At 35.0% G+C, this 21,770-nt stretch overlaps 1 protein-coding gene across 1 annotated transcript; it reads right to left on the bottom strand.

The window, feature by feature from the left end:
* Nucleotides 1–3,853: 3,853 nt before the first annotated feature.
* Nucleotides 3,854–19,819, bottom strand: LOC142349053 (uncharacterized). The gene is made up of 5 exons (XM_075400466.1): nucleotides 19,735–19,819; nucleotides 16,504–16,636; nucleotides 14,923–15,068; nucleotides 8,555–8,685; nucleotides 3,854–4,018 (listed from the first exon to the last, which is right to left on the bottom strand). The coding sequence occupies exons 1-5, from the start codon at nucleotides 19,769–19,771 to the stop codon at nucleotides 3,854–3,856; spliced, it is 612 nt and encodes a 203-aa protein (XP_075256581.1). The 5' UTR covers nucleotides 19,772–19,819.
* Nucleotides 19,820–21,770: the final 1,951 nt, after the last annotated feature.

The raw sequence follows: 21,770 nt of genomic DNA, 5'->3' as shown, positions 1-21,770 counted from the left end.
TGTAGAAGTTAAGCTAGAATAGCTCCGGATATCGCCGGATATCGCTTGAAAATTCATGCATGACATCAGTCATTCGAAATTTTCAAAACTTGCTATGTACAGTCTGTTAGTTTTTTGTATGTACAGTCTGATGTGAAACATTCTGTGCAGTGTTAACCAATAATGTAAATGATGCTGCGAAGAAAAAGGAGAGACTGGGATGTTGCCTAATCGAGTCTGCGCAGACTGGCAAAAGTATTTATACTGCTATTTGTCTGGTACAGTAATGGTTACAATTGAAAATCAATGGTACAGCGCTGAGACCCACTGCGACCAAAGTCCGGGTGGTTCTTTTACCATCGGTTATTGTTCTCAAGGGGCGCCAAATAATGTTAATTAAAAATGCATTATTTTATGCCATCCAAACATTATGATGCTAAGTTGATTGGTTTTTTTGTGGTAAAAGATAAAAATGGTTCAAATGGTTGCTTGATATTCTCATATGGAACAAGCATAATTCAATTTTATCAAAAAGTACAACAAACAATAGTTTCTCAAACTCTTGTGCGAGGATTAACATATGCTCATATTTTTGTTGAAATTGTTCATCTGTAGAAGTCAATTCTTCAAAAAGTGCTGAGGTTAAAAAAATGATGTCATTAGTTTCAAAAGTGGTGTGTCCTCACTCTGTTTCTGTCCGTATTACACAGCCATGGCTTCTCTTTACACACCACGTGGATCATGAACCACTCAAAAGACAGTCTGTTTTTTATCGCACGTTGATTTCTGCTCATGACGAAAGCGATCAGCGTATGGTGCCAGGAATTGCTTTCACCTTATTGTTGGCTCATGTGAGGTTTCAAAATAACGGTTTGCTCGGTTTCTCTTTCAAACACAGAACTACATCTATTGAAAACATCTCTGCGGATACACGAGATGATGATTACGCTGATTTGCCCATTTTAAAAGTCGCGAAATTACCGGAATGCAAAAAAATGATCAATTATTAAAACCCGGGTCGAGGTTTTGGGTGATTTTCTGTAAGAAATACGGTGAATGCAGTGAAATTTTGTAAGAAATGCGGGGATTACGGTGAATGCGGTGAAAAAAATAATTCAACGCATATCATCTTATTTATTACAAAAATTGACCGCGAAGTTCACCCCATTTCCTATAAAAATTCATTGCACCGGTTTTTGTGGCAAATTTTTGTAAAAAATGCAAAGAAAAATAACATTTCACCGCATTTTAACGCAATTCTTACAAAAATTCATCGAGAAATTCTCCGCATTTCTTACAAAAAATCAGCGCATTTGCTTTCCAACGTTCATTAGATCTGCTTTAAAGATCTGCAATGGATCTCCCGGTCCGGGAGTTAACTTTTTGGAAGAATTCCGTCGAATGCATGAAAATAAATACATCACCGCGATTCACCGCATTAACCGCAAAAAGATGTAAGAAATACGCGGTGCAAACTATTCATTTTCACCGCAGTTTTTACGAAAATTTAACGCCAAACCTCGAACCGGAAGAGATAAATGAGAAAGACTAACAGATTGAATTGTGATGAAGTGAGCAAAAAGAGTTTTAAAATATTATCCGATTGAACGGAATAAGACTTTAATTGCGAGAAAGTTTTTATTAACGCGCAAATTACTAATCTAAAAAATCTCACACAATTGCAGCATTCCAGCGTCAATCTCAGCTCATCGTACTGTTTATTCGATATTTTTTTACCGAATACTGCACAATGTGACGTAAAAAAAAATTCTGATGAAATTCTGTCTACATATCAATTTTATTTTGAAAAATTTGCTTCTTAGCAAAAAACTACGACAATTTGTCTACAACTGCTGCTATGTAATACCTTTCTGACATATTTGGTGATATGATTCGATTCTAAATAATCAAAATAGTAAATAACGTTACTTTTGTTGCACTAGAAGCTCAAAAACTTACGAGAGGATGCGGTGACAAAAAATATCATCACTATCTTTCTATATGTTCAATCAGTTTGCTTCTTCTGTGCTCTGCTGTTGGAAAATTTGTTTACTGAACTCAACAAAAAGTATTCTCCGATCATCTCGCGCTTAATGGCCAACATGCTACTGTAAATAATGTCACAAAAGTAACAAATGCTTGTTGGAGGGGTTGGTCATAATAAGGTTCTGTTGGAATGAGCGGGTACAACCCATTTATGTATGCATCTAACTGTTTCTAAAACAGTGCTCGAAAACACAAAAACAACCATGAGAATCGAAATTGCTAATGAGGATATTTAATTCAGCATCATTTTGTTCACCGCAATGACAATGAAATCTTTTGGAATTGATCCAGATCCACGCAGCTTGCTGATCTTAGCTAAAAGTTTGAAATGACTTCTAACTTTCAAACTGCGATAGATTTTTGGAAATGCTTACTTTCTTCATCTCCACTACACACGTAACCGAAACTTGGAGAACAAAAATTTCTGTTTTTTTTTAAATTAGAGCCTTGAGCAAAATTGCGTTATTCTACTGTCGTTACCTTGAGATTGTGAATATGCAAACTGATACAAATACTTCAGAAAAATAGAAATTTCAACGGATCAATGGCAAAGCACAGGCGCATTCTTTATACATACCTTAAACTAGAAATTCACCTGCATCTTTTAAATTGCCGCAAGTGTAGTGCCAAAAATTAAACTCGTAAATACTTTCATAAAAGATCACTTCCATTCGTGGTCACGGTTTTCAACGAAAATTAAAAAGTTACGAGTACCGTAGTTCGAATCACATATACAACAAAATGAAAACAAGTTTTATGCGACATTAGTGTAGATGGCCCACTTTACCCTATTTTTTTGTGTAATATCTTTGGCTCTAATCACTGAAAAAAGCCCAATATATCATGAAATCATCACTGACAGATCGGCCTTAAGTTCTAAAACAGATTGAGACGAGGAAAAGACCCACCGATGTCGGAAATTTGACGAAGCAATTTGAGCCTATAACTCTTGAGTGCGCTACATATACTTTAAACATATTGTCCGGAAAATATTTAAACCTTTTTCAGTGGAGAGTCCTTATTTGGTTGTTTATTTGCTACGGTGTAAAATTCAATTGAAAAAACTTATATGTAGTTCTTTGACATGACCAAAATCTCCTACAAAATTGAAATTTACAGAAAACCAGTCAGACCTAATCTAGGTTGATTTTTTTCGGCTTCGGCACTTAAAGCAGACCAACTGTTCCTTAAAAATTTTACTTTCTTGTTCATTTCTTAATTTTTTAATACAAGAGCTAAAAAAAGGTTCCAAAAACATTTTCCTTTAAAAATTGCTAGTTTTTCTCATACACTCATTCACAAAAAAAATTGTGTAATTATTTATCGCACGAAGAAAATTTTCTCGTGTTAAATTACACCAGACGCATTTTTCTTTCAAAAAATGTGTGATTTTTCATCACATGAGAAAATTTTAAAGTGAAATTAAGCCAAATATATTATTTTTCTTGCAACAAATATTACTCAATAATCAAAACAAGCGAGTGTAAAATGGGACATGAATAGAGTAGTGGCCATCCGGAAAAAAGAATGCCTTTTGACTGATTCAGCGCTGATTTGCTCTGCTGCCAACCTTTGGGCGCGTACGTTTTCAAGCTTCAGGTAAGACTTGTATGTCAAAATTAAGTTTGACAGTTTAGAATATTTATTCAGTGTTGTGATTTTATCTGATAAACAGATAACTCTGGCTTACAAGAACCATCACAAAGATTGGAACTTTTTCACTAGTTGCACAATCGGTGTTTGTTTGACATCATTCTACAATAAATGGATCAAATTTTTTGCGTCGTAGCTACCTATACCGAAGTCATTGATTTTTATTTCATTTTTTTTATTGAATATAAAAGCAATTCCTGAATACGAAATAGCCCTCCTGGTCTCCGAGAGGAGGCATCGCATACTTGTCTGTTTGCTGACATCCCACCACTTTCAAAATACCCTGACCGAATCCCAGCTGTTCTATCACACAGTTGCATGAGTTGGGTAATCTGCGCGCCTGAAATTGTCGTGGAATATAATATACAACAGAATAGCTATAATTGCGCAAGAGAAGCTAGACCTACAGAAATACTTTTTCACACTAGGGGCAGCAACAATAATTTTTTGAAGCACAACTGTCGTGTTATAGATTTAATTATGACTATTATTTTCCTGGCAAGAAACCCAAAACAAAAAAACGACCAACATTACGTCGCCAAGCGTACCATTTGGTCGAAAAAATATATGGGATTTCGTAAGCATTATATACGCCCATGTTTTATGATTAGGCTTATAAGTGTGTGTTGATAATACTGACAGTAGGAGAAACTAGTTCACATTCACTCAAAAGTGGATATATCCGTCACAATTATCCACACTGCTTAAATGTTGGCAATCATGGATGATGGTGACGGAATTTTGGCGTCACATTTTTTATCACGCGAATTTATTCAAACGGATCCAAATTCTGTCCTAATATATTATTATAAGGTTCATGGGTTTATATTGCAAATCATTATGCCCGGACCTAATCTCTAGTCTACACCTGGGCATGATTAGTCTGAAAGCGAGTATTTTGATATTTTCCATCATATTATTTTATTATGTGACAACTTGAACAAAAAAATTTTTGTTAGCTACCAACTTTTCTGGAAAAAGTTTCAGCCATTTTTTGGAGTACTTCAAAGCTAACCCAAAAATATTCCAAATTAACTAAGAGTCAAACCGGAAAATGGGGGTTCAAAAATGGAGTGCATTAAAGGATTTTTGTTTTTTTATGATTTATATCCATTTTCATAGGTTTGTTAGCGCAACATCTACTAAAAAATTGCCAGAAGCAGCAATTGTAGGTTGCGTTCTAAGGGATGAAAGAACTTTATGAATGTAGAGCTGTTAGGACCTTAGATTCAGATAATATCGGCTCTAATTTACTTTGTTTTGGCATTTTTTTCAAATATATGAAAAAATTTGACAACAGTTTAGCGTGCTCATGAACAAATTCAGATTAGATTTTGAATTTGACAGTTTTTGACAATTCCGATTTGCTAATTCAAGGTCTTGCCCATACATTAACAATTGCTAATTCTTGATTAAGATATGGTTTGGATAAGTCTCACCAGTGTTGGATTTAGACTGACACACTCTTAGTTCCCTTTTAGCATTGATATTGAACTTGTAATATGATTCACGCATTTTTATTGTTGATTTGGCGTTATGTCCGAATTGAAATTCAGTTAATTTGTGTTGCATTTCATATTGAGAGTTTGTTTGATGGATTTCAAGTGTGAATTTGAATTGAAATGGATGTTTTTCTTTAAAATGTCAAAAATCATTTGGTGTTAAATTTGGTGTTTTTTGCAGAATGAGTCTCAGAACGGAATCGCAGAAATTTTTGCTTTGTATTGGTTATCATATAAGGATTAAAATTTCCTGTCATTACTACCGTCTTTTTTGATTACAGAAAAATTTACTTACACGTCATTAGTTGATCTTCCACGGTTGTCGTCTCAACATTGAGTGTTCAATAATCAATTATGTTAGATAATGTTATATTAGAGGAAGTTTATATTATGCAAGAGGGCGATTGTATTACAATACAGTGACAAGAGTGGACTAAGACTCCGTCCTTTTCAGTCAAAAAAGTGCCAAATCTTGCAACTTTTCCTTCTACTATCTCGCAAGGTGATGCACGGATGCTTGGACAAAATTCCACTATCTTCTTTTCCCTAAATCTGTTGTTGGAAAAATTATCAATTAGGGATTTTTAAGATCAACAAAAGTAATGCAAGAAATCAGAATTGCCCGATAGAAAAATGGGAAATATAAGTTTCTCAGTAGATAATCTCAGGAATTGACAAGATGCTGTTAGCGTTTTTCAACTTTTTTTAAAATTTGAATTTTTTAATGATAATTTAATTGGGATCAAAACATAATACAACTGGGATTTGTCAAGTTTTAGCCTGATGCGTGGTCAGTATTTAAGAGGTTTAGGAAGACTCCTAGATGATTTTTCTGGGATCGTACTGTTCTTTGTCAAGAATTTGCAGCTTTCTTATCAGATTTTTTCAATAACTGGAAAAATTCATACCAACTAAACTTCTATCTGTTGCCAAAATATTTCACTCTTTTTACAGAAACTTATAAATTTTATAATTCACAAAGCGAATGAGTTAAAAATTGAATTTGAAATTTGGCAGATGTTAATAACTTGGCTAAAAACACAAATATGCAGAAATCAATGACAAATAAACACAAAAAACAAATATACACAAACAGAGACTAATAACACAAATATGGCTAAAGTCTTGCAAGCTGGTCAATTATTAAAATGTATCCTCAAAGAATCTTGAACGAATGGACTTTTGAACATTTTTTCAAAAATCTGGTAAACATTTCTATCAACAAGTTGTTAGTTTTGTTCGGGAGACGTTAAATGTGACATAAAGACACCTCTCCGCTCATTAACAGCAATGAGAGTGATAGAAAAGCAAACATTTTCGCTCTTTCCAACTGTATAATATTAAAAGGAGTCTGAAAAACACGTATTTAACTATTGGTTATCATAAGACGTAATGGTTATCATAAGGCGGTCTGGTTACCATAAGACGTAATGGTTATCATAAGACGGTCTTTCTTTAAGAAGGTTCAGTAATGATTGGAATAATAACAAACGTTAAATTTGTGTAAGATTATGTTTACGCTTGATCATATTTAAGAAGACCTTGGTAGGATCCTGAAAAAGGATTACTAGTGGAGACCATAGCTCCGCATTAAAATGCATCATAGGTGCCTGCAGCTTATCACATTCCCTTTCAAGACTGCTTTGAACTATTTTATTGATGTATTTTATATGAACCAGTTTAATTTCGTCTAAGGATTTTCTATGATCCAGTGAAAATCAGAGTCTTTCTATCGATGGATTCTCTATGATTAGAGAAAAATTGGCAATGAACCATCGATGACCCATCAATGGAGTGTTTATGAAGTTTCTATGATCCACCGATGGGATTCACTGGGAGTCCAAACGGGGTATCTTTTTGTTCACACGACCCTAGTCCCATAGTAAAACATTTCTCATTCCTGACATTCCAATAGTAGTTATTCATACTATTATAAACGTTTTTGGTGCAAATATTTCACAAAATGGGCTCAAACAACAACAGTTTCATCAATTCAGCCTGGATAGAGAGTTTTGGTTCTTTTTGGACTATTTTGTTGATTGTATTTCTTTTCAGGTTGCCATGAATGATTAGATAGATTTATTATGCTCATGTTAATAATATCCGAAAGGTCTAGAATATTTGTTCAAATCAGAGGTTGTCAAGCAGCTGGAGAACATCAGCTGCAATCGAAAATTGTCGAGCATATACTATTTGCAGAAGTTGCAATTACAATCAGATTCAGTTTAGCTGGAAGGCTAGCAAGTGTTCTGAAAGAGCTGTTAAACATATAAACCGAATGAAAAATTAATCGAAACTTGATTTTGATGATTGTTCAATTCTTTTAATTAGGCATAAACATTTTATTTCGTATTTGCGATTTGGGAATTTCAGAGAGATAATTAGAAAAAGCCCATTTTTTAGACAATTTTGCAGCTTTTACCTGTCCGGTGCATTGAAAATTTCCCCTTATCATGGAAAACAATTTCTTTATCTGTAGGCTGATCATAAGTGATATGGTTCTTTTGTTGCATGAAAATACCCTTTTCTTACAGAAACAAAAGATTATAATTAAAATAAGTTTATAATAAAAAAAAACAGACTTGTACTATGTTACTGGGATCGGGCACTTGTGTTTTGCGTGTTTCTTTAAATATTACTGCAGCTTCATGCCCACAATCACTGTCTGTATAAGACGCAGCAAACTTGAAAAACTTTTAAATTTTTTATTCATGTTTAAAGACTCCATTGAAGAGATAAAAAACTCTCCGTCTGAGCTGTGAGATAACTTTTCTATTCAATTGTTTAGCTGAAGATAACAATAGGGAGTTCAATTGAGTCTTTCATAAACAATTTGGGTCAAGCATACATTAAATTTTTTAGCCGAATAGCTTCTTTTTGTAAAGTTGAAGTCTGAATAAAGTAATTTTCCAAGAGAATAGTTTTCCCGTTTTTTTTCTTTGAAAATATTCCTCCGTAGTTATGAGCCGCAAATTTTTCATCAGATAGAATTCTGAAAGCGGTGAAATTATGCCGTATTTATTATTAAGATTCGCTGTTTGTTTTAGAGGTGAGATATTTTGGTTTCTCGTTGTATTCAACGCTGTAAACCGCAGTTTTTCTATTTATTCACCGATTCTTCTGGGTCGAAGTTTTGTCGAAAAAATAATGTAAGAATTGCGTTGAATAGCGGCAAAAAAATATGTTTCACCTCAAAGTGACCGCATCTTTTTGCGCGAAAGTATTGAAATTTGATGTTTTTAGCGGTGAAATTTATTTTCGCCGCATTCACCGGAACTCTTACAAAAAAGAAGCTACCGTACAGATTAATTACGTAATTGTAAAAAAAATTATTGGAGGATTCTTAGCGCTGATCTCGACTCGGGGAAACTTACTTTAACATAAACGAGCTTCTTATGCTCTACCACTCCTAAGTTGCACAACTTGTTCATGTACTCTGCGGGAGACAGACCCAGTCGCTGTCCGAAGTCCACGTAGCTTGACACTTGATGCCCGCAGCATCCACCTATAACAACAGAAAAGAGAGATATATTGAACTGATCAAGATAGTTGTATTGACCAACATAATTCTCTCAAAAGGAATGATTAAGAAAATTTCCGGAAAAAAGTGCAAAGAAGTTACCAGAAATCTTTGTTATGTTCGGAGCAGAAAGGATTCGGGAACTGATCGGCTTATTGTAAGAAAAGACCTTCATTTTTGTTTTTATTGGCCATACGAAAGCTCTGCTACGTTCTGATGGAAAAGTAAAAGATATTCGTTACAAATATCTGTGAATATGATTTTAAAAAATTACAGCATAAAAATATGATATATTTTTATTCAATGAGCACAAAAAACAAATTCTTGATTTTTTTATTCATGACATAAGATAAATTTCGAAAACACAACTTTTTGAGAACCAGGATAAGAAATTGTCTTCCAGATCGGAAATTTTCTCCCGTATCCGTAATGAGTTTGCGAGACATTTTTATAAATTTAGTTATCCTCTAAGCACTATAAAGTTCTGCTTAAATGGCAACTTCTAAAAAAATTAAAATTAGGTATTTCAATTCAAACGCTGAAAAAAATGATCAACAGTGACAAACTTTTGGTCAAAGATAGGAGTCGTGAATAAAAAGGACAAATTTTGCAGCAAATTTGATCTATCTTTCCTTACTGTCACTGTTTTCACCTCATCGCTACAACTCTAGTTTCAAATCATCCGTCGTTACCGTGACGTTTTGAAATAAACTCACATTTTGGAGTAAAGACAATCAATTGGGGTGCGCGCTTTGATGTGTTTCGAAAAAATAGCCCGAGATAGCCAGAACGGGCGGATGAAGATTTTCACATTTTGTTATATTTTTACAGACATATGTTTCGCTGAAAATTTCTGGAAAATTTGCGCAGCTGTTATATTGATTCTTATCCACAATACTATCACAAGATCACAAAAAAAATGCTCCTGAAAGCTAAAAAATGAACAATAATATAAAAACATATTGATAAAGAAAAAAACGCCATCGTTTTGCTCTTGAGAGTTGCGCTTCCTTTCGTATCGCGGCTCCTAAAACCATTCTGGTTGTTCGTGTATAAATCAAGCTAAATATGGTAACTCTCTGCATAGCGATTCTAATAGGAGTTTCCTACTAATACTTAGGTTCCGTGTGCAGTTTTTATGTTTCCTTTTCAAATATTTTTTAAGTGTTTAGGCTCGCAAGCGTCCGGTATTCTGCTAAGATGTGAAAATTTCACAAGTTCTGAGGATGGCAAATAGCACTAACTTTCACAAGAATCAATTGAAGAATGAATGAATAATTCGTCTTATGCCTTTCTTATTTATACTTTTTATTTACATTTTTGTCCAATCAGAATTGAGTTCATTCTATTAATAGATAGTGAATATTTTATAAGTTTTGTTTGAGTCTGAGTCTTCATGCTCGATACTGTGGCTATCTAGAAAAGCGTTTAGCATGGGCTGGAAAACCCATTAACATGTGAGTTTGATTTCTGGTTTTAAGTTGTGTCAAGTTTTTCTAGAAAAGGTTCAGTTGTGTGGCTTTGTTATGTGCACTTTTGTGTGTCAGTTTTGCTTGTGAGAGGGTTCCTCGGAATGATTCTGTGGCAATTTGTTGCCATTACAATACAACTTTTTGTCGTTGGAGATAGAAATGTGAGCTTTGTCCCCTTTCGTCATTCTGTATGCGGTGAATGGGTGGAGGCATCTGGAGCCCAGGAGATTAGTTTTGCTTTTATTCCCTGCGTAGCTGCATTGACAATCTCATCCTTAGTGTGATTAGGAGGCCCAGAGAAGTCCATTAGCATTAGTTGTAACGTCAGTGAAGATTAGATTTGAGATGAACTAATGCAAATTTTTTGGGAAATGTGGTTAGAGTTAATTGAAGTGGTTCCCAAATGTCTTTTTTGATTAGATTTTGTGGGATCAGGAGGAGACGAACGGACCGAAATTGGGGAAATTTTAATGGGAAAGGTGATTGTGAATCAATGATTTGAATTTCAGTTGCATATTTAATACTTCGATCGACTGCTAGCGGTCACGGGTTTTTGGTACAAATTTGTTGGAAAAAAGGGGGCGGGGTAGATTCTTTTAAATTGTGTTTAAGAGTTTTATTTGGAAGTGTTTTTTTGTTTTATTATTTGTCGAGTTTAGAATTATTATTTCAGTGAAGTGTTATGGCTCGACAGTTAATGGGGTTAAAGGTGTCAATTATTCTATCGACACATTCAGAAAGAATCGTTTTTTGTTATAGTTTTAAAGTTTTGTTTTCATTTGATACAATCTTTAGTATAGCCTTGTTTAGGCGTACGCGGCAAAGAAGTGATCTATTGGGGGATATCGGTAAGTTTAAGGAGGAGTATCTAAAGAGGGGTAAGTTAATAGAACTTGGGTGGAAGGAAGTTCCATGGCTTGACGGCTCTGGGTTGAAGAGTTGGCATCAATTAAGGGCTAAGTTAGTTGAAGAGGGGAGGGAGTCAATAGTAGGTGAAAACGGTTGGCCGAAGTTGCTGATAGAGATTCGAAATGAAGAAATAGTCGGCATAAAGGAGGATTCTTGTAGAAAGTTTAATCGCTTGCTGATTTAAGGTGTTATTGATAATATGTCAGCCTATCATGGTGAATCACGCATATATGCTAAGGTATCAGCTTATGAATGTTTGTATGGCTGAGTCGGCTGGACATTTAATATTGGAGGAATTCTAAATGGAGATGATCCCTCTGACCCAGATTGCAATAGGAGAGATGCAATGATACAGTTTGGTCCCTGGTGGACACAATCACATATAGAAATAGGTGGATGTGATAGTATATCAAAGACAATTGCAGGAGAAAAACTGTTTCTTACTTGTGGGAGCTACACGACGTCCATTGCATTTGATAATGTTGTAGGAACACCCCAGTATTTCATGGAATTAATTAGACGTGGTCCTAAAGCTATTGAGCTGCCGAGTGATATTTGGTTCTATATATCAAATAAGTCTAGTGTTTTATGTCAACCATCACTCTGTGCTCATGCTGTCTTAACAATGTCATTGGGAGTCTCTGTAGTTACTGGCTGGGAAGCACATGACTTACGAAATTCAAGAGTTGCCCAAAGGACATTTACTTCATTTGGGTTAGGGGCTCAGAAAGGAGTTGTTGAGAAAATTTTGAAAGACGAAGTCAAGGAAGCCGCTTTTGAATGGTCATTGAAGAAAGATAAGGACGTCGGTGGCTCCTCAGATGTTACGGAACATATACAATCTTAAGTAAAGAATGAATTCACAATGACTAAGAGATCATATAAGAAAAACGTTAAATTGGGGGGTGTGCGTAAGACTAAGAAATTGAGTAAAACGAGAGACGTGGGCGAGATGGAAGATGACCCAATTATGTACACTTTCCTGCCTCCAAAGGATTCTGCCAAGCTTTAACGTAAGTTTTAGTTTTAACGTAAGTTTTAATTTTTTTGTTATTCCGAGTTAAGATTCGAATGTATGTCTACAAATATGGTTGAACAATAATAGTTTGATGCAAATTCAGGTGCATAATAATTGTTTTATAGAAGAAATCAACTTTTTTGTCAATTCGGCTTACCCGGTTTGATGTAGCATATTCGTTGAAAAATAATTGCCCCGTGTTGGGAAGTACTGCTTCGGAGATAAATCTAAGGATTTTTGGAAAGGATAAGTGTAATTAATAAGAGTTTGATGTCAATTTAACCGCGCAGCACTTTTTTCTCGGAGAAACATACACTTTTTAAAGAGCTTTTCTCTCACCTAATGTGTTGTGCTGAGTGTTTTGTAGTGGTTGCCCGCGCTCCCTCATGCCGTGTTCGATGATGAAAAAGGTCTAAATAATTAGATAAGAATGAGTAGAAAGGGTTTTGAATTGTGAAAATGGTTGAATGTGAGTAATCATTTTTTTTTAATTTTCTAATTTTTTGTGAAGAATTTGTAAAAGGAATATAAGGGAATCGTGTTCAATATATACACACAAGGTTTACATCAAAAGGCATTTTAGTGGGAAATGAGATTATAGGGAAGGGATCTGAGGAGTGGCGGGTCGAAGTATCAGGAATTCATTCATTGTGGAGTTCGAATGTGGCTTCGAGGGTGTCGTTGCTAGGGTTTTTGAGACTGTTAAGAAGTTGCTGGTAGTCATAACAGCTGGGGCTAAAGGTGTCTCTCTTTAGGGTGTAGCCTGGGTCAACAAATTCTACGAAAAGGGAAATGGTACCGTCATTGCGGACAATGTAGTTGTCAAATGTCACTAGCATTGCTCGGCGACCATGACATAAGTAATGGTACATAGGGAAAGGGAGAATTGTTGGGAGGTAACCTGCGTCATGGTCTTGGCGATAATTATCCCATTTTATAAAGGGCGAATTTACATTAGGGTTTAAATTATTCATTTTAATTGATATTTAGTAATTCAAATTCCCCGTGTAAAATATCCTCTGTGCTAAGTTCTATAAATGAAATAACGTCAATGTAGGAGGGAGAATTTTTTTCAAAAATTACCTTGTGGGTAGTATTTTCGAAAGTGGTTACCCAGAATACAATGGAGTCGTCAGGAAATTTAAGGCATTGATCAAAATAACATAAGGAAATATTAAAATCTATATAAAAAAAACATAAATAGAGTAAATCGTGTGGATATAAAATCAAAATATGGGATGGTGTCTTCAAAATCGTCTGGTTGCTCCTTCACAGGGTCAACTTTTCTGCTCTGTAAATCTAACTCAAAATTACGCCGTTGGTCTGGTCCTGAGCAGCGGTTGCGTAACTGTTCTAGGTGTTTAGGTTCGCAAGCGTCCGGTATTCTGCTAAGGTGTGAAAATTTCACAAGTTCTGAGGATGGCAAGTAGCACTAGGTTTCACAGGAATCAATTGAAGAATGAATGAATAATTCGTCTTATGCCTTTCTTATTTATTTTTTTTATTTATATTTTTCTCCAATCAGAATTGAGTTCATTCTATTAAAAGATAGTGAATTTTTTATAAGTTTTGTTTGAGTCTGAGTCTTCATGCTCGATACTAAACATATCCAATTATAGATTAGAATTATAGATAGCCAAAAACGCCTGCAGCTTCATTGGATTCCCAGTTCAGCCGGGAGCAGGTATTGATTGCTTCCAGAAAAAAATATTTGCCTCTTTCTCTTTTTGATTAGTAATTTTTCATTCTATTACATTAGGGCTGTTGAATTTCGGACCAAAAAATGATGCCAGTCAGCTTTGTAAATTGAGAAATTAGTTTTAAACATACAGTGACTCTAACTTCCATCTGTTTATTTAATAAAAGAAAAACTAGTCCTCTAGGTCAGGACACTCGTGATCCGAGTGAATCAATTGTACGGATCTTTTGAAAAATTGCATTCGTTTCCGATCTTGCTTGAAATTTCAGATTGAACTCTTTACATCTCACATCTAAAGAGCTACTGTCCAGAGCCTTGCTAACTAGGTCTTTGGACCTTGTTTACTGTCCTCTCTGATGATCATTCATGTTACGATTGTGTGATTTGCATAACAAGGATACCTTAAGAACAAATTTGTAACATAAATTATCAGAGAAATTATAAGTTATCAGAAAAACTAATTATCTTTTTTTTCAAATGTTTGCTTCTGATAACGTTTGTTGCAGTGCATGAAATATGATTTGTAGTAATTTGAGAAACAGAAAAAGTTAGCAATAGTTGTATTCCGTCAATAAAAATTTCTGTACTCTACGTTGATAGCAGTACGTTTTGAGTTACACGTGGGGTGCATCTCTTTCCAAAAAACAGTGTCTTGAAATTTGACAAAGTTTGGAGTATCAAAGAAGAAAATTTGGAAGTCATAAGAATAAGATGGATGCTACCGTATAACCAATATTAACCTCATAAGTTCTTCCAACTTGAGATCAAATTATTTTTATTAACTGAAGTATTAAAATGACATCAAAAATGACCATTTTGATTATGAGCTGATCAGAAAGTTGAACAGAGCGCCAAGTGTAACAAATTCTAGAGGACAAATTTTCGACTCAATGGACTGGAGATTCACAGTTTGGACGGCGCCTCAATGGCTCTGAGATTTTATTATGTAAGATCACATGGCTTAGTTTTGAAAACTGTTTAATGAAATGCCAAAGACTGAAAAACTGTCTGAGCGCGAAGAGGAAGATCGGAAAAATCTCAGCAGCTTTAAACTCTGTCTCTGATTCCTATATATATACTCATATATATATATCGCTTCAATAAATGAAATGAAAAACACCAACCAATATCAGCATCCCTGAAAGAGTACCAGTTGAGCTCAGCGTACATATGTCGAACCATGTGTTCAAAAACTACTGTGTCGTTTTCAAGAGCTGCTCTTTCCTTCTGTTGAGTAGAAAACCACAGACGCATTAAACAAAAGTGCCGACTAAAACATCGTTCCACTCTACAGGTTATCAAAAAAATGATAGACATGAAGCATTAGCTATGCGATTAATAATTGAAACATATCAGTTAGCAAAAAATGAAAATATTTTTATGTAAAAAATATTTTAATATTATGTTTAGTTATTCAAAGGAAAGATGTAGTATGTTTGATTTATAATATTACAACATGTAACTTTAACTCTGTGGTTATTCGAATTTACATGTTTGAGATTTGAAAAAAAAAACGTTGAATGATTTCTCGCTCTCACAACATGAAAAGTTTCTGTGAATAGTAACGTAGGAGCTTTTAAAAGTTATTTTCATTTTTAAGAAGAAAATAATCAGAAGAAAATTATATGTGATTCTTTGAGAAAAATGATTGATGTTTATAATTTTGCTTGAATGATTTGAAGTATTGTTTGTTTTCAGTATATTTAACCGTATGGTTATCATTTTAATTTATGCAAGAAAAGATATCAGGGTTTCATGTTATGTATAACATGCTGTGGGTGGGATTTAACAGTGAAATGCTTCAAGAAAAAAAATAAAATTTTTATTTAGTTTTTAATTCTGCCCGGGTCGAAAAAAAAAATCGGAAAAAATATGTAAGATAAGCGTTGAAAAATTAGTTTTTTCACCGCAAATTTTGTACAAAATTTTGCGGTGAGATGCGGTGAATGTGGAAAAATTATGTAAATTCACCGCTCGAGTAAGTGATGATCTTACAAAAATTCACCACAATTCACCGCTAAGATATGTAATTTCACCGCTATATTAATATAAAAGTTTTAACACTTTTTTCCAAGTGGTGAATTTATATAAGTTCACCACTAAGTTATGCAGTGAATTTATGTGAATTCACCGCTTTAATTGCTGTTCTAACACAATTTTACCACATATTTTTCTAAGCGGTAAAATTATGAAAGTTCAATACTAAGTTAAGCGGTGAATTTATGTAATTTCACCGCATTCACTGCTGTTCTCACAAAAATTTAACACTTTTTTTCCAAGCGGTGAATTTATGTAAGTTCACCACTAAGCTAAGCGGTGAATTTATGTAATTTCACCGCATTCACCGCTTATCTTACAAAATTTGGACACTTTTTTCAAAGCAGTGAATTTATGTAATTTCACCGCTAAATTCAGCGGTGAAATTATGTAATTTCAGCGCTACCAGTCGATTAAGGTTTTTTCACCGCCTTCACCGCCTGATTTATGTAATTTCACCGCATTCACCGCTTGTCTTACAAAATTTTTCGCATTCACCGCTTATCTTACATAATTTTGCGCTGAATGGCGGTGACACCTCGGCCCGAGTGACAAAAGCATCTCATTCATCTTATTTTGTGCGATCAGATAAGATAATGTGTCACTCATCAATATGGCTCAGAAAATATTCTTTAAATTATTGTATCCCTTCTGCTGATGGATTTTACCTGTAACGTAGGCAATTGCTTCCCGCTGGAACAGTCGGGTCTGGTATGACAAAATCATGCGAGTATCTTCTGTTCAAGTTACTACTACCTCCTCCCCCACGTCGAGACCCACCTGCTGTCACCTCTTTTACACCTAGCAGAAAGTAAACCCTATTCGAGAACATTTTGTCTGTAAACACAAGGATTGGGGGCCCAGTTTGAGAGACCAGCTGAATGAAAAAATAAACAAAGTCCAGATTTTATCTTCCCTGTCCGAATTACATTTTTTAGACTACCAATAAGTTTGATACAAAAGTTCTTGATTCGCCAACCTTCGGTCTTTTCATGGAGACCCTTAAGGAGACTCACTTTCCCAATTTTTGTTATACAATTTTTGGAACTGTAGTTTGTTTTTCAAATAGTTTTTAAATTATAGACATCATGAATTTCATTGCCAGTGATTAAAAATGCAGAGTCATTTGCAGAGTATCAAAACTTCAGGTTCAAATAGTTATCCAAAGATATTAATCTGAGAAAAAGAACTCTATAAATTTCTTTTTTTGCGGGCTCACTTTTATTGTCACTTTGGTCGTGTGCTTTGTTCGTCAATTTTTTCCTTCCTGCCCGGTCATTTAAAATTCAACTTTCTTTTGACTAAATACATGACCAGCCTTTCTCCTCTGTTATTGTAAGAAAAAATGACACTTTATTTTTCTGCCTCTGCATAAAATCTCGTTCTAATTATGTTTATCTTGATTTATGTAATCCTTTATTTCAAGTTTGAAGTTTAAACAAAATTTTATTTCAGTTTTTTTCTAGTTCAAGATTAAGCAGATGTTTTTCACATCAAAAGTTGTTCAGTATTCATTCAATTCGTGGGCATCCAATAGTTGTTTTTGTTTTTTGTTCATTTATTTTGTAATATTCAATGTGATAGAAGTTGGCAGTTCTCAATCAGACTTTCATCAAAGATTTAGTTGCATGGTACAAATCTTTGAAGTCAGTGAAGCCAAGTCATTAATATCTGAGACTCTCGAGAGATCTTACGTCGTATCATTATACACATGAAGCTCCCTGTCTTTTAAAGATTCTCAGCATATTAACTTCTCTTTTAGTTCAAAGTTTTATTGAAATTATTAAACAATATATTACATAAAATAGCAGCTGCGATCCGTGATTGGTTCGGTATGATTATTCTAGAAGTTAAAATTGAAAATTAACTGAAATTTTGCATGTTTTTTGTTTCGTCCTTTTAACTACCCGGTGATATATATGGTGCACAGATGAAAATAAAACATGTTGCATAAATACTTAACTCTGGGTCTTGGAGTTTCGTGAAAGTTGACCAACAATTTTTTCCGCTCAAAGATATACGGACAGCTTCTTGGAAGTCTGATCGAAATTGATTTTATACAAGCAGAAATGTGCATTGCCCGACTCAGCAAAACAACACTTAATACACCTTGTCAGAAAGGAAAAACTGCTGGAAACCGAAGAACAAATATATGATATGATAGAAACAAGTTTCCCGGAACAAATTGTTAAGATATTTCTATTTTATTTTCAGCAAAATTCTATAAGAAATCTAGGAAGTATTGGCCAAATTCTGAAAACTTGCTGGTTTAACTTGGCTGAATCTGCCAGCAGTATCTGTAGAACCACAGAAAAACATTGAGCTGATAAAATAATGGAAAAAAAACGTTATCACACCTAAAAATAAGTTTAAAAATTCAGAACTTCAAGATGTTCACATTAGCATTTTGTTTGAACTTCAACCCAAGGTTTTCAACGGACGTTTCTTATTATTTTTTGTTTTCAGGTTGTGATTTTGATTAATTCATTATTTTATTTTAAAAAATTTTGGGACCTTCTCTTGCGCCTTCTTGTAAGTAGTGATTGCTTTATGAGCATACCGAGATCAAATAAATTGATAAATCTCATTTAAACTGAGGCACAATGTGTTCAGCTGGCAGGAGCTGATTTTGCCACTTTTTTTTAAAAAAAAAAACAATCATATTTGATTATTTTTAATAATTCATTCCGAGCTATATTTGTTTTCTTAATAAATGTTGTAAAGGTTGTTCACTGCGGGTTGATACCCATCGAAAGATCAGTTTGTTTTTTCGCTATGTAACAAAATCATCTTGTCAAGCGCAACGAAAAGCAACAAACATGATAGCAATGATGAGAAACATAAGAAAGATAGTTATAAGATGCTTAAGCATGTTTTTTATCATCATTATCAAGTCCCGTTGCACTAGTTAAGCTATAATGGTAACCGATGTCAAAATGAATACCCAGGTTTAGGTGCACGACCCTAGAGCACTCTGATCAGACCATTTCCCAGACTCTGCCCTCTTATCAGACCATCGTGCGACCCAAAGCCCTTTGATCAGACCATAGTGCGATCTGAGAAATTGTGCGACCACAGTGCGACCCAAAAACCTCGGATCAGATCAACGTGCGACCCAAATATTTCGTGCGACTCTAGTGCGACCAACTCTCCCTCTGATGAGACCATACTCCAAACTTTGTCCTATGAGCAGAACTTTCCTGAATACATGTTTTAATCCGTTGTTATTCTTTAAATTATTCAATTCAAATCTATAAACCACTCAACTTAAAATTGAATAATTTAGTATATCTTGTAAAGGTTAGGACAAAACTAATTATTACGAATTTAAACAAGAAGTCATTTTGAAGCGCCTGCAATTTTTCTTGTGAGTCATCAAAAACAGTAATAAAAAACGGCAGTCAAATCAATATGGTTATTTAATTCTCTGTGGTCATATATTGGGGCAACTTATGTCCAGTTTTTGGTCTCTGATCATACGGTAGTGCGACCATTGTCCAGAGTTTCGTGCGACCTATGATCAGACTATAGTGCGACTTTGCCCTCAGATCAGACCTTAGTGCGACCATTGTCCAGATTTTCGTGCGACCTATGATCAGACTATAGTGCGACTTTGACCTCTGATCAGACCGTAGTGCGACCATTGTCCAGATTTTCGTTCGACCTAAGATCAGACTATAGTGCGACTTTACCCTCTAATCAGACCGTAGTGCGACCATTGTCCAGACCATCGTGCGACTCAAGCGTTTCCCAGACCATGTATTTTGGGTCGCACCACGCCACCAGTGTGCGACGCAAACGGTCTGATCAGAGCGGTGTCGGGTCGCGCACCTAAACCTGGGTATTAATAAAAATGAACATTTTTTGCTAAAAATTTAAAATTCTTTGAAATAATGTACCTAAGAGGAGAAGTACGAAGAGAAGTAGATTCAGCATAACAACAGTTGATCAATCGGCTGTAAAATTTAATGCGGTAATTTTAAATGTCACCTAATTACCAATTTAACATTAGAGTGTTCAGTGTAAAGATTATTGAAAGATTTGATCTTTCAACTTAGGAACTCAACCTTCGGATTGAACTTTCAGCAATCTTTACCGTCTGCATGTTTCTTTTGGCTAAATCTTTGCTTCGTTAAAGAAGTAAAAATGTGTTGCCCGATGTCACCAGTTATTCAGATTTCTCTGCATACATTGAAAAACAAGCTAATGAATAACCCGTGTCGAAATTACCCCCTGATTACCCCCAAATTGATGTAAGAGTAGGCGGTAAATATCCATGGGGGGGGGGGGGGGGGGGTAAAACGATGTGAGATTAGGGGGTACGGGGGGGGGGGGGGTAATGTTTGCTACTGGGGGAATTTTTGACTTCTACGCCCAAATACTATGCCCCAAAAAGACTTAAGATTAGGGAGTAATTTAAGGTGGGTAAAACGATGTGTTTCCCCCAAACAAAAACCCAAAAACTAAACCTGAAAAAGATTTAAGATTAGGCACTACTTTTTCAGGGGGTGGGGTAAAACGACGTAAGATTAGGGGATAGTGGGGGGTATGGGGGGAATTTTTAGATTTTAACCCCCCAAAACTCCCCAAAAACTCCCCCAAAAAAGATGTAATATTGGGGCATATTTTAAAAGGATGTAAGATTAGGGACGTAATGGGGAGTAGTTTGGCGCAATGGTGTTAATGGGGGAACTGCCAGATTTTACCCCAATATTAGCATCCAAAGATATGTAATAAGGGAGTAAATTTATGGAGGTACACGATGTAAGAAGAGCGAGGTAACGGGGAGTAACGGGGAATTTTTTGGCTCTACCCCCCAAAAATTACCCCCATAAAGATGTGAGATTAGGAGGCAATTTTAGGGATGTAAAACGATGTAAGCTAAGTGGGTAATGGGGAGCAAGGGGGAATTTATTTTTTACTTAACTCCAAAAAACTACCCTCCAAGATAGATAAAAGATTAGGTAAAAAAGAAAAATTTAGAGAGATAAAAGGAATTAAGAGTGAGGGGGTAAAACGATATAAGAATGGGGCTGCCAGGGTGGTAAAATGATGTAAGAGTGGGGGATGATGAACCCCATACTCTCTAGTCTTGCAACGTTTTACAGTTTTTAGAGGAATTGGCTAAAAGTTCCCCGATTACCAACGCATCTTTACATCTTTTTTGTGGTAAAAATTTGACACGGGAGACAAGCGTTTTGCAGAAGATTAAACGGCAGAAGATTAAACGGACTTAAATAGAAAATTATTTGAGAAGATTTTTTTTCCAAACATGTAAATTAATAATATAACTGAAAGGTTAAAGTTTACAAATAGTCCGTTTAATCTTCTCCAATTATTGCAGAAGATTAAACGGACTTAAATAAAAAATAATTGGATGCAGTTTAATTATGAACAGTTCTACCAAAAATTTGACAAAAACATAGATCTTTATGAAAGGAATGTAAATATGCGGATTTTGAAAATCTAACCAAGTGTTCAGATTGTTCTGATCAGACTATTTCGAACAAAAGATTGTGTGATCCGAGCCCATTTTGAAAGCAGGATATTTGATTTGGGGGAGTTCATTTTGAGCTGATGATGCATCAGAAACAATTTCGAGCGCACTTGGGTTTGCTCCGAATTGGACCAGAATGCTTACAAGACTGATCAGAGAAGGTTGAAGGTTTCGAGAGCACTTGAAAATCATAACACAGAGCATGTGGGTCATATCAAAGGGTTTTTTTCGAGGGCAATTAATTCTTATCAGAAAGAACGTTTTAGAGACCAGTATCTTCTCATCAGAGGGGAAACTGCCGCAGTTGATTATGATCAAGAACTGCTTCAAACGCATGATAATCTGAGCAGACCCTTATTATTATTATTAATGCATGTCCAATCAAGTTCAATCAATTTAAAAGGCAACAATAAGTTAAAGAGAAGGTTCGATTTCCAA

The sequence above is a fragment of the Convolutriloba macropyga genome, chromosome 11 (assembly GCF_964194025.1).
Source record: "Convolutriloba macropyga chromosome 11, txConMacr16.3, whole genome shotgun sequence".
Taxonomy (NCBI): Eukaryota; Metazoa; Xenacoelomorpha; order Acoela; family Convolutidae; genus Convolutriloba; species Convolutriloba macropyga.
The sequence above is the reverse complement of the archived record's forward strand: the minus strand, read 5'-3'. Positions and strand labels throughout refer to the sequence as shown.

Bases quoted from the DNA above. Each gene is read 5' to 3' on its own strand.
- LOC142349053 (XM_075400466.1), bottom strand. From the start codon at position 19,771: ATGCTGAATCTACTTCTCTTCGTACTTCTCCTCTTAG. The intron at 15,069-16,503 runs GTAAAATCCATC...ACGATGTTTTAG, and splicing joins AGCAATTGCCTACGTTACAG to TCGGCACTTTTGTTTAATGC. The intron at 4,019-8,554 runs GTAAGTTTCCCC...CGACAATTTCAG, and splicing joins AGAAGCTCGTTTATGTTAAA to GCGCGCAGATTACCCAACTC.